The sequence below is a fragment of the Oryctolagus cuniculus genome, chromosome 1, assembly GCF_964237555.1.
Source record: "Oryctolagus cuniculus chromosome 1, mOryCun1.1, whole genome shotgun sequence".
NCBI lineage: Eukaryota > Metazoa > Chordata > Mammalia > Lagomorpha > Leporidae > Oryctolagus > Oryctolagus cuniculus.
The window spans coordinates 12,876,074-12,892,656 of record NC_091432.1 but is presented as its reverse complement, the minus strand read 5'-3'; the positions used below and the strand labels follow the sequence as shown (position 1 = coordinate 12,892,656).

Genomic DNA, 16,583 nt, shown 5'->3' with positions numbered 1-16,583 from the left:
CCCTAACAGAGCACCTGTGACAAATCGTGGCTCTATTCTGATTCTAGTTTCCTGCTAATGTACACCTTGGGAGATAGCAGGTGATGGCTAAGTACTTGGTTTCCTGCCAGCCACATGAGAGACCCAGAGTAAGTTCTGGGTTCCTGTTCTTGGGCTGGAGCCCCAGCTGTTACAGGCATCTGGGAATGAACCAGTCAATGGGAGCTCTCTCTCTCTGCCTTTCAAATAAATAAATAATTTTTAAAAAATGGGTAACCAATGATGCATTCTGCAGAAAAGAAAAACTTACCCTAAATTCGTATGGAAAATAAAGGGATCTCAAATAGCTAAAATAATGTTGAGACAGAACAAAGCTGGAGGACTCATACTTCTTGATTTCAAAGCTTACTAAAAGCTACAGTAATTAAAATAGTGTAAGAAGACAGGTATAAAGGCAGAGATATAAACCTATCTAAAAGAACAAACAGCCCAGAAACAAGCCCTTGAATACATACTCAAATGATTTTTTGTCAAGAGTGCTAAGACTATTCAGTGTGTAAAGGACAATGTCTTCACAGGTCTTCAAAGAAGGAGGTACCTTTCTCTGAAGGGAGGAGAGAACTTCCACTTTGACTGTGACCTTGTCTAAACAAGATAAGAGTCGGAGAACTCAAGGGGCTTCCATAGCCTTGGAAACTCATGACTGGAGCATAGGGAGATTACTGATGCCATAAACAGGAGTGTCAATTTGTAAAGTCAACAACAGGAGTCACTGTGCACTTACTCCTCATGTAGGATCTCTGTCCTTAATGTGCTGTGCATTGAGATTTAATGCTATAACGAGTACTCAAACAGTATATTTCACTTTGTGTTTCTATGGGGGTGCAAACTGTTGAAATCTTTACTTAATGTACACTAAACTGATCTTCTGTAAAAAAAAAAAAAAGAAATTATCAATTCCCAACTTGACTCTCACTGGGATTAAACATGACAATAGGTCTGATCTGATTTCATCATCATTTAAAAAATCATCTATTATTTTTCACTTTATGTTTCTGTGTGGGAGCAAACTGTTGAAATCTTTACTTAATGTATGCTAAACTGATCTTCTGTATATAAAGAGAATCGAAAATGAATCTTGATGTGAATGGAAGAGGAGAGGGAGTGGGAAAGGGGAGGGTTGTGGGTGGGAGGGACGTTATGGGGGGGAAGCCATTGTAATCCATAAGCTGTACTTTGGAAATTTATATTCATTAAATAAAAGTTAAAAAAAAAAAAGGACAATGTCTTCAACAAATGGTGCTGTGAAAACTGGATATCCACATGCAAGAGAATAAAGTTCAAACTTTCCCTAGTATCACATACAAAAATTAACTTCAAATGAATCAAAGACCAAAAACTATAAAAGTTTTAGATGAACACACAGGCAAAAGCTTCACGACACTTGATTTGGCAATTATTTCTTGGATATAACACCAAAGACAAAGCAACAACATATGGACAAAATGAACTTATTAAATTGTTCGAAAATATTGCGCGGCAGAGGACAGTATCAACAGAGAAAAAGTCAATTCACAGAATGGGAAAACATATTTACAAATCTATATCTGACAAGGGGTATATATACAGTATTCCTAAAACTCAACAACAAAAAAACAAAACAATTCAAAACTGGGCAAAGATCAGAACAGACATTTCTCTAATAAAGATGTACAAATGGTTATTGAGTATGGGACACCATCACTAATTATTAGGGAAATACATGGCAAAACCACAATGAGATACTACCTTCTACCCACTAGGATAGCTACTATCAAACAAAACAAAACAAAACAAATAACAAGTATTGGGAAGAATGTGGAGTAATTATACTTTATACCTTGTTAGTGGAAATGAATGATACAACCACTGCAGAAAACAGTATGGTGGTTCTTTAAGAAATTAAAAACATAACATAAAACATAAAAACACGTGATCCAGCAATTCTCTGTATATATGCCCAAAAGAATGAAAGCAAAGTCTCAAAGAAATATTTGTACACTCATGTTCACAGTAGCATTTTCACAATAGCAGGGAAGCAACCCGAAGTGTCCACTGACAGATGAACAGATATGCAAAATGTACTATATACATATAAAGGAATATTATTCAGCATTCAATAGGGATGAACCTTGAAAACATTACATTACGTGAAATAAGCCAGTCACAAAAAGACAAATACTATATGATTCCACTTATATGAGGTACTTAGTTAAAAATCACAGAGACATAAAACACAATGGTGGTTTCCAGGTGCTGGAGGGAAGGAGAATAGGGAGTTGTTTAATGGGTACATAGTTTCAGTTTTCCAAGAGGAAGAGTTCTAGAAATGGATGGTGGTTTTTATGAATGTATTTAATACCACTGAACTATACATTTAAAATGGTTAAGATGCTAAATTTTATGTTATATGTGTTTTACTACAATAAAATAACCAGAAAGAGAAAAAACCATACAGACCAGAAGGCAGCAGAATGACATATTAAAAAAAAAAGAAAGCCTTTCAAAGCAACAGTTCTAGAACTTAAAAAATAATCCCGCAAACATGAGAACTTAACATTCCCAGATAAACAAAAACTAAAAGAGTTCATTGGTAGCAGTTGTACCTTATAAGAAATACTAAATGGGAGTCCTACAGATTAAAATGAAAGGGCATTAGACAGTAACTTAAATCCACATTAAGAAATAAAGAGACCCAGGTTAGACATCCAGTGTAGCAGTTAAGAGCTACTCCAGATGCCTGCATTCTATTCTGAAGTGCCCGGCTTAGAGTCCCTGCTCTGCTTCCAATTCTAGTTTCCTTCTAATGTGTACTGTGGGAGACCACAGACGATGGCTACAATAGTTGGGTCCCTGCCACCTGTGTGGCAGACTCAAACTGAGTTTCCAACTCCTAGCTTTGGCCTGGCCCAGCTCTACCCATTGGCAAGCATATGGGGACTGAGTCAGAAGACAAGAGATACCGCTCGCTCACTCTCTTTCTCCATGATTTCTAAGATATTTAAAAATTTTAAAAACACGGGGCCGGTGCCGTGGCTCACTTGGTTAATCCTCCACTTGCAGCGCCAGCATCCCATATGGGCGCCGGGTTCTAGTCCCGGTTGCTCGTCTTCCAGTCCAGCTCTCTGCTGTGGCCCGGGAAGGCAGTGAAGGATGGCCCAAGTGCTTGTGCTCCTGCACCTGCATGGGAGACCAGGAGAAAGCACCTTGCTCCTGGCTTTGGATCGGTGTAGCTCTGGCCACAGTGGCCCAAGTGCTTGGGCTCCTGCACCTGCATGAGAGACCAGGAGAAAGCACCTGGCTCCTGGCTTTGGATTGGCATAGCTCCAGCCGCGGCGGCCATTTGTGGGGGTGAACCAATGGAAGGAAGACCTTTCTCTCTGTCTCTCTCATTGTCTACAACTCTACCTAATAAATTTAAAAAAAAAAAAAAATCATTTAAAAAAAAAAAAAAAGGAAGCAGGGAGGAGGAGAGGTAAGGGAGGAGCTGCCAGGAAAACTACCCTCACATCATGGAGTTCTGATGCACAGAGAGAACCTGACGGTTAACACAGTGGGTTAACAAAATCAGTTAAGAGAGAGAACTTTCTTTAAAAACCACATTCAACTAAAAATAGGAGTAATACAGAAGATGGTAGAAGAGGGAGGGAGCTTACTGCTCTAGTCTAGGGGAGGATAATCAAAAAATGTGGAGAGGGTACAATCTCAGGGAAGGGTATGGGAGAAAACGGCAGAGAACGGGGAGACACTGGACCTACGTGGAGGGTATGGACATGGACAGCTTGGGACCCCGGCAGCTGAGAGCCACTGCACCAGCCGTGGAGTGTGGTGAGACCAGACTGCAGCACCCAAGCCACTGGTGATACAGCTGAAGGAAGAGCCTGGTGTGGGCCCAGCCTGGAGCCCTGTCGTGGACAGGATACCTCCCAACCTAGAGGAAAAAAAAGGGGGTACATTTCTTTTTCCCCAACCACCCTGCACTTGCGCCCCTATCTAGCATAAAGAAGGAAGGCACCATTTTGGACATATGTAACAGCTGCGCTAGCTCATGTCTGGGTGCTCAGCAGGAGATGCCTGAGTCAGGCTGGGAGAAATGGCAGGGGGGTTGGGTGCTCGTGACTTTGGGAGCCTTCTGTGCCAGGACTGTGTAAACACTGTGGCCCTGTGGGAGGGAGCAGGGTGTGGCTGGGACTTTGGGCTGTCACTGTGGGTGGCTCCACACGCTCGGGGCTCCTTGATTCCCTGGTGAGAGTCATCGCTGCAGGATTCGTGTTCACACTGAGGACTGCACGGATCCTTTGTGTGGTTCTTGTAGCAGTCGTTACTTATCAGTAGCCATCTTAAAGGTAAATGGTCTCGGGCTGGTGCTGTGGTGCAGTGGGTTATAACTACCTGACCTGAAGCGCCAGCATCCCATATGTGCACTGGTTCTAGTCCCAGCTGCTCCTCTTCTGATCCAGCTCTCTGCTATGGCCTGGAAACGCAGTAGAAGATGGCCCAAATCCTTGGGCCCCTGCACCTGCGTGGGAGACCCGGAAGAGACTCCTGGCTCCTGGCTTCAGGTGGGCACAGCTCCAGCTATTGCGGCCATCTGGGGAGTGAACCAGCGGATGGAAGACCTCTCTCTCTGTCTCTACCTCTCTCTGTAACTCTGTCTTTCAAATAAATAAAATAAATCTATAAAGAACAAAAAAAGGTAAATGGTCTCAATTCTCCAGTTAAAAGACACAGACTGGCAAAATGATTAAAAAACAAAACCCATCTATCTGCTGATACAAGAAACACATCTCACCAACAAAGATGAATGCAGACTGAACATGAAAGGATGGAAAAAGATATTCTATGCTAACGGAAACCAAAAAAGAGCTGGTACAGCCATCCTAATATCAAGCAAAATAGACTTTAACACAAAATCTGTTAAAAGAGACAAAGAAGGGCACTATGTAATAATTAAGGGATCAATTCAACAGGAAGATATGACTATTGTAAACAAAATAGAAACCCAAAACCAGCAAAGCAAAAAGCTGTTTTTTTGAAATAAATAAATAAATAAATAAATAAAATTGACATATCATTGGCCCAATCAACCAAAAAAAAGGGGAAGAAGACCCAAATTAATAAAAATAGAGATGAAAAAGGAAATGTAACAACAGACACCACAGAAATATAAAGAATCATCAGAAATTACTACAAAGAGCTATATGTTAACAAATGGGTAAATCTAGAAGAAATGGATAAATTCTTAGACACATAAAACGTACCTAAACTAAGCCATGAACACATAGAAAACCTAAACAGACCAATAACTAAGATGGAAACTGAATCAGTAATAAAGACCCTCCCAGCAAAGAAAAGCCCAAGACCAATGGCTTCACTGCTGAAATCTACCAAACGTTTAAAGAACTAACTCCAACTCTTCTCAAGCTATCCAAAATAACTGAAAGAGATGGAATCCTCCCAAACACCTTCTATGAAGCCAGCATCACCTTAATTCCTAACGCTGAAAAAGATCCAGCAGAGAAAGAGAACTATAGGCCAATTTCCCTGATGAACATAGATGCAAAAATCCTCAACAAAATTCTGGCCAACTGAATTTAACAACACATCAGAAAGATCATTCATCCAGACCAACTGGGATTTATGCAAGGATGGTACAACATTTGCAAATCAATCAATGCGATATATTACATTAACAAATTGAAGAACAAAAACCAATTATCTCAATAGATAAAGAAAAGCATTTGATAAAACATAACACCTTTTCATGATGAAAACTTCAACCAAATTGCATACAGAAGGAACATTCATCAACAATCAAGGCAATTTATGACAAATCCATGGCCAGCAACCTATTGAATGGGGAAAAGTTGGAAGCATTCTCACTGAGAACCAGACAAGGATGCCCACTCTCAACAGTGCTATCCAATATAAACCTAGAAGTTTAAGCCAGAGCCATTAGGCAAGAAAAAGAAATCGAAGGGATGCAAATTGGGAAGGAGGAAGTCAAACCATCACTATTTGCAGATGACATGATTCTATACATAGGGGATCCAAAAGACTTCACCAAGAGACTACTGGAACTTATAGAAGAGTTTGGTAAAGTGGCAGGGTATAAAATCAACACACAAAAATCAACAGCCTTCGTATTTGTGTGCACAGACAATGCCACAGCTGCGAAAGAACTTCTAAGATCAACCCCATTCAAAATAGCTATAAAAAAAAATCAAATACTTTTGGAATAATTTTTTTTTTTGACAGGCAGAGTGGACAGTGAGAGAGAGAGACAGAGAGAAAGGTCTTCCTTTTGCCATTGGTTCACCCTCCAATGGCTGCCACGGCCGGCGCACTGCGCTGATCCAAAGCCAGGAGCCAGGTGCTTCTCCTGATCTCCCATGGGGTACAGGGCCCAAGCACTTGGGCCATCCTCCACTGCATTCCTGGGCCATAGCACAGAGCTGGCCTGGAAGGGGGGCAACCGGGACAGAATCCGGCGTCCCGACCGGGACTAGATCCCAGTGTGCCAGTGCCACAGGTGGAGGATTAGCCTATTGAGCCATGGCGCCGGCCAGTTTTGGAATAAATTTAATCAAGGACATCAAAGATCTCTACGATGAGAATTACAAAACATTTAAAAAAAAATAGAAGATACAAAAAAAAAATGGAAAAATCTTCCATGTTCATGGATTAGAAGAATCAATATCAAAATGTCCATACTACCAAAAGTAATTTAGAGATTCTATGTAATCCTAATCAAAATACCAAGGACATTCTTCACAGATATGGAAAAAATGATGCTGAAATTCATATGGAAACACAAGAAACCCCAACTATTAAAGCAATATTAAACAACAAAAACAATGCCAGAGGTATCCCAACATCAGATTTCAAGACATACTACATTTCCCACCAGCCACTTGGGCGATCTCGGGTGCCTTGCTGAAGACACAGCCAAGCTCCCAACTGTTCCAGAGTGGTCAAGTGCTCCCCTCTGCTACACCTGCTCCAGCTGCACCCCCTACCTCCCAGCAAGAGCTTCAGGCCAAAACACTCAGGCTCTTCAGTAGTGGCACGGTCACAGCCAATAGCAACTCTGCATCCCCCTTGGTTGCTGCCGGAAGCACCCAGAACCAGAATTTTCCCACAGCAGGGAACAGCCAGCCTCAACAAAGATCACAGACCTCTGGCAATCAGCTTGCAAACACTTTGGGACAGGCAGGATCTGCTCAGAACACGGGCCCTAGGTTTGGGGCTCCCTCCCAAGGACTCTCTGGACAGCCCTCCAGTTGCCTGGCACCTGTGAGCAACATGGCTAGCCACAGGCCTGTGACTTCCACAGGTATCAGCTTTGACAATCTAAGTGTACAGAAAGCTCTGGACACCCTGATCCAGAGTGGCCCTGCTCTCTCCCACCTGGTTAACCAGATCACAGTACAAGTGGGACAGCCCCAGGCCCCCATGGGATCTTACCAGAGGCATTACTGACGTCCCCAGGGCCCCTGGCCTCCTCCCAGCTACTGCGTTTTAAATAGAGTTGCTTAGAGGACGTCCTTTGTATTCTCCAGGTCTACATCCATTGTCATGAGTTTCTGCCACCTGCTCTCTTCTGCCCAAAGCTGTATTACTTATCCCCTATTAAGTTTATAGTGCACCTGGAGATGTACCTTCCTTGTTTTTGTTTTTTTTTTTTTTTTTTTTTTTTATAGAAGATAAATATCTCTGGAGTTATAGGGACATTACAGGTGTCCAGGCTCAGTGTATGTTTGAGGGAGCTTCTCTGGGTCCTCTCTGCTGGATTTGGGGGAGGAAAGGAAGAAGAAGGCAAGCCCCAGCTAGCAGAGTTGGGACTGGCATGGGTCATGGTGGTAGCTGCCACCATTGTTCATTTTGAACTCACCAAGGTTTCCATGCATGTTGACAAGGGCTCGAGCTTCTACTTAGGGTCACAAAGAAGCACACTGCCCTTGACAGACTCTGTGTCCTCGAGCCCTCCCCCGACATGGGGGCGGGGCTGCCTTGGGATTCCTAAGTGTGTGGAAGCATGGCCAAGGCAGCTACAAAAGAAGAAAGTTCTCTGCCCTAGTCAGGGTGGTGGTTTTTTGTTTTTGGCCCCCCACCCCCCATTTTGCTGGAGGATCTCTAATGGACTGAACAGCTCCAGTCACCAGCAGTTTGACACAAACTGTGAATCTGGGCACCCCCATGCTTCCCTCTTCACAGTTCTGTCTGCACCCCTCTAGCAGCACTGTCCTGGAGCCGGCTCTGAGGAGGAGCTCAGCTCTGGCAGTGGACACCCATCCTTTCAATGACTGGTTTTCAGTATTTGGCTCAAAGACCCAGCCTCTATTCTCCTCCAGACTCTGGTTCTGTTTTCTGAGCAGCAGGAGGTGGGGACCAGTTCAATGTCAGACTTTTGATAGCTGGACATGTTCTGATAGGGGTGGCAATTCAAACCTTTGGAGCTGGAGTAAAATTGCTGCAGGGAGGGCTTCTGGCTGCTGCTCTGAGCTCAGCCAGAGGAAAGCTGCCCTCTCCTTAGGATTGTGCTCAGTAAAGCCCCGTGGGGCAGCCTCAAGGGGCCCCTGGCAGGGGTGAGGGAGCCACTGTGGCTTTGGCTGAGCTCCTGCCAGTGACCAAGAAATGGTTTCAAAACTCAACGTCCCTCAAATGGCAGCATTTTATGTTCTGAACTGTTTATGTTATATAGTGTATCTTTTTCCTCTTTAAAACCCTTGTGTTAGTAATATGAAATGATTACTTTTTAATTAAAATGAAAAAGTAAAGAAAAAGACATACTACAGCGCAGTTATAATCAAAACAGCCTGGTACTGGCACAAAACAGATGAATAAACCAATGGAACAGAACAGAACAGAAACATGGGAGCCGGCGCTGTGGGTAAAGTCACCACCTACAGTGCCAGCATCCAATATGGGAACCGGTTCGAATTCCGGCTGCTCCACTTCCAATCCAGCTCTCTGCTATGGCCTGGGAATGCAGTACCACCATGTGGGAAGATCCAGAGGAAGTTCCTGGCTTTGGATCAGCGCAGTTCTGGCCACTTCAGCCAACTGGGGAGTGAACCAGCGGATAGAAGACCTCTCCCTCTGCCTCTCTTTTCTCTGTGTAACTCTAACTTTCACATAAATATATAAATCTTTAAGAAAAAAAAGAATAGAAACACCTGAAATCAACCCACACATCCACAATCAAGTTATCCTTGACAAAGGAGCTAAAATCAATTCCTGGAGCAAGGACATCTCTTCAACAAATGGTGCTGGGAAAACTGGATCTCCACATGCAGAAGTATGAAGCAAGACCGCTACCTTCAAAATGGATTAAAGACCTAAATCTGTGAGCCGATACCATTGAATTAGTAGAGAATATTAGGGAAACCCTGCAAGACACTGGCATAAGCAAAGACTTCTTGGAAAAGATCCCAGAGGCACAGGCAATCAAAGCCAAAATTGACAAATGAGATTACATCAAATTGAGAAGCTTCTGCACTGAAAAAAACAAACATACAAAAATAACCACTCCGCAAAGTGAAGAGGCAACTGACAGAATGAGAGAAATTATTTGCGAACTATACAACCAATAAAGGATTAATAACTAGAATCTATAAAGAGATCAAGAAACTCAAAAACAAAACAAACAACCCAGTTAAGAAATGGGCAAAATCCAAATGGCCAAAAGACACATGAAAAAATGCTCAGGTTGACTAGCCATTGGGGAAATGCAAATCAGAATCACAATGAGGTTTCACTTTACCCCTGTCAGATGGCTTACATACAGAAATCAACAAACAACAAATGTTGGTGAGGATGTGGGCAAAAAGGTACCCTAATCCGCTGTTGGTGAGAATGTAAACTGGTACAGCCTCTGTGGAAGACAGTACAGCTCTCTCTTAAGCTCTCCTCCTCTCTCTTACCCTCTTGCTCTCTCCCCTTGGCCTGTCAGGCTTCCCCAATCTGACAATAAACCTTTCTTCTTAAAAAAAAAAAAAAAAAAACAGTATAGCGATATCTCAGAAATTTGAGTATATCTGAATATAGACCTACCATATGACCCAGCCATCCCACTCCTGGGAATTTACCCAAGGGAATGAAATCAGCATATGAAAGAGTTATCTGTACCACCATGTTTACTGCATCTAATTCACAATAGCTAAGATATGGAATCAACCCAATGTCCATCAATTGAAGACTGGATAAAGAAAATTATGGGATATGTACACCATGGAATACTACACAGAGGTTAAAATAAAAAAGAAATCCTGTTATTTGCAACAAAATGGATGAAACTGGAAAACATCATACTTAGTGAACGAAGCCAGTCCCAAAAGGACAAATACCATATGTTTTCCCTGATCTGTGATAACACCTATAAGGTAATCTATAGAAATGAAATTAACACTTTGAGGTGCAATGACTTGGAACAGCCCTTATCTCCACTGTTGAGGAACATTTTTTTTTTCCACACAATTTGTTGAACTCTACTTAGTACAGAGTTAATCATATGTATTGAAAGTTAATTAGAAATGGATCTCAGTAAAAAATAAAAATGGGAATAGGAGAGGGAAGAGGAAGGAGGGTGGGAATATGGGTTGCAAAGAGGGTATGATAGAAGAATCACTATGTTCCTAAAGCTGTAATTATGAAAAAAAAATTTAAAAATAAAAATGCTTCAAAAACACACACACACACACACACACAAACCCCTGCATGCTAGAATTTGTGTTCTAAACTAGTGTGTGTTTTGTTTGTTAAGATTTATTTATTTATTTGAAAGGCAGAGTTATGGAGAGAGGAGCGGGGAATTCCATTCTGGTCTCCTACATGGGTGGCAGGGGTCCAAGTACTTGGGCCATCTTCCAGTGTCTTTCCAGACACATTAGCAGGGAGCAGGATCAGAAGTAGGGAAGTCAGAAGTCAAACTGGTGCTTATATAGGAATGCCGGCATTGTAGGCAGTGGCTCAACGCACTGTGCCACAACACCAGCCACCAAACTAGTGTTTAAAGCTAAGGGACCAAAGCTGTGGAGTAGGGGGTAAAGCCACCGCCTGCATTGCCAGCATCCCGTATGGGTGCCAGTTTGTGTCCCAGCTGCTTCATTTGTAATCCAGCTCTCTACTATGGTCTGGGAGAGCAGTAGAAGATGGCTCAAGTCCTTGGGCCTCTGCACCAGCTCCTGGCTTTGGATCAGCTCAGCTCTGGCCGTTTCAGTCATTTGGGAAGTGAACCTGAGGATGGAAGACGTCTCCCTCTCTCTGTCTGCCTTTGCTTCTCTGTAATTCTGCCTTTCAGATAAAATAAGTAAATCTTAAAAAAAAAAAAAAATCAAAGAATTTCTGACTGGATAGGTTCTTAAAAATCTCTGGCCTCATCACTCATTCGATAGCTGAGACGTTAAACGACTCGGCCAAATCAGCTAGTGAGGTTCTATTCCCCTATCAGACCTCCAGTCCCCTGATTCTTGAACCATTACTTCCTCCATCATGCCAGAAAACTTTCAGTCCTGGCACACCAATTCTTGCAAAGATGGCAGCCTTACCGAGGGGCATAATGGAGAGGTATTTGCCTCGAAACTTGCTGGTGATTTTGATTTCCTGACGCAATGTCCAGCCATTTTTGGACTCAGCATGGTGTGCAGCAGCAGGGGGATGATGACTCACCTTGAAGAAATCAAGTTCAAATTAAAACGCAGAAGGAAAAGATACTGCTTATTAGATAGTGATAAATAGTCAAAAGTCACACTTGACATTTTCACACCCGCAACAGTAGGCGAATACCAAGGTCTCCAGTGTTGTAGTGCTGAAGGAAACAAGAGGGCTGGGATGACATGAACAAGAATTTCTGCAGACATAACACCCAGAGAGAGCAATCAAAAGGCCATCCTTTGCTTTACAAAGGAAAGGTGTTAAGGTCCTGAGACTCCTTTACCTGCTCACAGAGGGATCGGTACCCATTCTCCTCTAATCGGTCCAGCTCGAAGGTCTCCCCAAGGAGTGGGTTGAATGGCTTGCTGGTTCGGAAGACAGTAGTGGAGTAGGAGGACACGGTGAAAGCTGCAACATAACAGAGCTGTTCTAGAGAATTCTCACATTTTGCAGCTCGGTCTAACAGCTCATGGTATTCCAGATCTTCAGTAAGGCGCTGAAGCATGGACAAGGGCTCATTGAAATTCACCTGTAAGGAAAAGAGAGGTATAAAAACACTCCTCACATGGTTAATATGAAATGGTTTCAGTTCCTCCAAGTAGAAAAACAGATACCGAAATGTTGAGGTGAAAATGGAAATCACTAGGAAAAGAGGCCTTAGCTCAGAGAGCAGTTCTCTAACTTGCAAGCAACTCATTCTTCATAGTCAACTGTTCATGTGAGTGATAGAAAGCACCATTTTCATTTGTTTCACCAACTATAAGCTCTTTGATATGAGAATCGTTCCTCTTCTGTTTAGCACCACACACCTAAGAGCCATCAGTGCCTAACCCAGAGGAGACTCCATCATTGAATAGGCATTAAATGAATGAATATTTTTTTAAAAGAAATGTAATGCATTCTAGCACAAGTATACCTAGAAAGGAAGTTAAGTATTTACAAATCCTTGGGAGAGGGAAGAACTGATAGCAAATTATAAGTACAGACGCCGGCGCTGTCCGGCGCTGTGGTACAGCAGGTTAAGCCGCAGCCTGCAGTGCTGGCATCCTATAAGGGCACCAGTTCAAGTCCTGGCTGCTCCATTTCCAATCCAGCTCCCTGCTAATGTGCCTGGGAAAGCAGTGGAAGATGGCTCAAGCATTTGGGCTCCTTTACCCACATGGGAAACCTGGAAGAAGCTCCAGGCTTCTAGCTTCAGATCTGCCCAGCTCCAGCCATTCCGGCCATTTGGGGAGCAAACCAGCGGATTAAGCAAACCTCTCTCTCTCTCCCTCTCTGCCTCTCTCTCTCTCTCTCTCTCGTTGTTACTCTGCCTTTCAAATAAATAAACAAATCTTTAAAAAAATTTATAAGTATAGATATGTCCTGATTAGTGAAGAATATATTACAAAAGTTAGCTTCCACTCTGAACTAGACAATTGCCAAGTCTTATTCATTCCACAAATATTTACTGAGGCCACCTGTGTGTCAAACCCGATGTTACTGACTGGGTGTGAAGAAGCGAACAAAAGAGATATTGTTTACACTGCTTACCCTCAGAAGTTAAGATTCTAAATTAAATGAGATTTTAAATACTTTACTACTTCAAAATTTGCTAGATTTCCCAAGTTAGCCCATAAAGTTTATGTGATCAATAATACAGCTGAATGAGCCTGCGTGTTACTAGCCTGAGTTCTAAGTACAGAAAACAGAGGATGGAAGGAAAAGAAAAGTCTTGTTATAGAATGGTAGTGGCCTTAAGCAATTATTTTAGTTTAAAAAAACAAGACTTTTCAGGTCGGCGCCATGGCTCAATAGGCTAATCCTCCACCTTGCGGCGCCGGCACACGGGGTTCTAGTCCCGGTCGGGGCGCCGGATTCTGTCCCGGTTGCCCCTCTTCCAGGCCAGCTCTCTGCTATGGCCAGGGAGTGCAGTGGAGGATGGCCCAGGTGCTTGGGCCCTGCACCCCATGGGAGACCAGGAAAAAGCACCTGGATCCTGGCTCCTGCCATCGGATCAGCGCGGTGCGCCGGCTGCAGCGGCGGCCATTGGAGGGTGAACCAACGGCAAAGGAAGACCTGTCTCTCTCTCTCACTGTCCACTCTGCCTGTAAAAAAAAAAAAAAAAAAAACAAACACACACACAAGACTTTTCTTATATCCCACCTCTCTTTCTGTATTTTTGTCTAACCTGCTACCCACCAATCTCTGAGCCATTTACTATCCTAATGTTTACTGTCTGCTGTCAATTAAGAAATGCTGGGCCGGCACCACGGCTCACTAGGCTAATCCTCTGTCTTGTGGCGCCGGCACATCGGGTTCTAGTCTCGGTCGGGACGCCGGATTCTGTCCCGGTTGCCCCTCTTCCAGGCCAGCTCTCTGCTGTGGCCAGGGAGTGCAGTGGAGGATGGCCCAAGTGCTTGGGCCTTGCACCCCATGGGAGACCAGGAGAAGCACCTGGCTCCTGCCATTGGATCAGCGTGGTGCTGATCACCATGGCGGCCATTGGAGGGTGAACCAACAGCAAAGGAAGACCTTTCTCTCTGTCTCTCTCTCTCACTGTCCACTCTGTCAAAAAATTAAAAAAAAAAAAAAAAAAGAAAGAAAGAAATGCTGAACTGTCTGCTGTCAATTATGAAATTAATAGCTTGAAATTTTCTCTATAAAAAACTGACGGTAAAGTATAGTGAAAAAGAGTACTCAAAATGATATCAATAACCACTATTAATAAACCACTACTCATTTTTCATGTTTGTGGCCCATTTTTATATACTTTAAAAAAATACACCAGAATCTGCTTTTTTCTTTTGAGAAATATGTCAAATGTTTTTCTGTGTACATTTTCCCATGAACAGAGGACCAACACTAGAATGCTTAGCTTTTTGGAAGTAGGATCCACCAAACAGAGTTCTACATGCTAAACTATCTTCTCTATAGAGACAAGCAGTATAAGACAAGTGCACAGTGTAGGATTGCAAAGCTGGTAAAATCTAATCATGAAGGGCATTTTTAAAAGAAGGTGCTTATTAACTGTGTTAACAAACTTTCTCAGTTGCAGAATTTCAGGCAGTATGAAGCATCTTTGCCACACAATTTCAGGGAAACAGGGATCAGTGGTATAGTCCATGGGAGGATACTATACATATTAACTCTGCCTGGGACTAGGAGCACAGAATCCTTAAGCTATGGCTGCTTTACAAACACACACACACACACACACACACACACACACACACAGCCCTGGTCCCACAGCTGTTCCAGAAACCACAGTATCTCTAAAAGTGCCAAGCTTTTTATAATGGTCATTTTGTCATTCAGAGGGCAAACAGGGAAACAAATGAATCTGAGTATTTAAAGTGGAAGGAAGCAGGGAATTCATTATACTGCTGATGGAGAATTAGGCAGCCAAAAAAGATAACCCAGAGATTAGCAACAGCAGGAAGCCATAACCACTGGTAGTCTAGAGAAACAATAAAGAACAACAGTTGGTATTATTGCAGCCCAGAGGCGAGGGGGATCTGGCAGGGAGGTAAAATCTCTAGTAGGCTGTAGGGAAGGCCTGTCCAGCAAAAACCAGAGCCACACAGCTGCTGCCAGAGCACTGTCTCAAAGGGCACAGAGCGGGAGAAACATCCTTCCTCCTGGCTGCAATCTCCTCCTGTTATCTTGTATTGGTGGAGCCCAGCCAGACTGCAGCACACACAGAAGCCTGAAAAATATAGCCTAGAGAGATCAGCTTCTCTGTGACACAGTACAGTACAGGGTAAGCGTGAGGACATGAGTTGCAGGCAAACAGGTACAGGATTGCACATTCCTAAGGGCAATGTCAACAAGAAACAAACAGTAAAGGAGGACAGGGAGGTCACCTAGACCCAGAAGCTATTTCTGAACAGGAACCACATTTATGAGATTGCAATGATCTGCCTTGGCTGCCTGAAGCCCTCGGCAAGTAGAGATTCTTTTCAGGTCCCCAATAAGACAATTTTGTGTTTCTCCAGTATATTTACTGATGTCTTTCTCTTGGCTGGAAGCCAACATTTTTCCAACAAAAAATTCTACATACTTACATATAAGCTTGTTTTCTAAGACCCAATTAATTAATTAATTCAACATTTGCTGTATGGTCTACATATACCAGGCACTGTGCTAAGGATCAAATAGTAAAAGATCAATTAGACATAGCTCCTGCCTGTCAGGAAAACCATCACTGAAGAGGCAGCAACCACGTTGTCCCGTAAGTCCCAATCAGACAGAGAATGGTTTCTGTATTTCTGTATGCCAAACACCTGACTGTGGACAGAACTTGCAGGCGGCCACCCCTGCCCCCAATCCATCCTTCCCTTCATTTACAACTGGTAGAACTGCCAATTTTTGACTAGGTCATGGTATCCAGAATAGAAGTCCTCGTTTTCAGCCTCTTTTCCTGCTAGCTGGGGCCATACAACTAGGTTCTGCTGACAGAGATTTAAGTGAAAACAGTTTATACAGTTTCCAAGAAACACTGAAAAGGCTGAGCCTGCTCATCCTCTTTATCCATCTTCTAGATGTCTGGAACGAGATTCTGATGGTTTCAGGTGGAGCTACCACTCAGACTTAGGAACTCAGGTGAAACAGCAGTGCAACAGGACAGAAAGAAGCCAGAGCCGAACCATGCTTAGTGGAGCAAACGGCAGGCTGGCCTCAGTGCTGCGGGTACACCAGGTCGAGACCCTTGGCAGATCTGAACGAGAGGGCGGGGCCGCTGCCCAGTGCCTTCCACCCAGTGCCGCTGCAGTTCCTGGTGTGCTCCCTGTCCAAGAAGTTGCTCAGATATGAAGCATCAACAAATGAATTGATTAATGAAGAGTTGGGAATAGCCTGTCCAATCATTGATGGGATCCCTAATATGATACCACAGGCAGCAAGGATGACCAATCAAAAGAAGCAGGAAG

At 43.3% G+C, this 16,583-nt stretch overlaps 2 protein-coding genes across 3 annotated transcripts in view; one reads left to right on the top strand and one right to left on the bottom strand.

The window, feature by feature from the left end:
- Nucleotides 1-16,583, bottom strand: part of OSBP (oxysterol binding protein) — a 42,313-nt gene that overhangs the window by 9,055 nt on the left and 16,675 nt on the right. For both annotated transcript variants that reach the window (NM_001082233.1, XM_051826172.2), the window contains 2 exon segments: nt 11,568-11,688; nt 11,957-12,202. In NM_001082233.1, coding sequence (NP_001075702.1) covers nt 11,568-11,688; nt 11,957-12,202 — 367 coding nt within the window.
- Nucleotides 3,792-7,500, top strand: LOC138847624 (nuclear receptor coactivator 5-like). Its single transcript, XM_070066873.1, has 2 exons — nt 3,792-3,846; nt 6,929-7,500. The coding sequence occupies exons 1-2, from the start codon at nt 3,792-3,794 to the stop codon at nt 7,498-7,500; spliced, it is 627 nt and encodes a 208-aa protein (XP_069922974.1).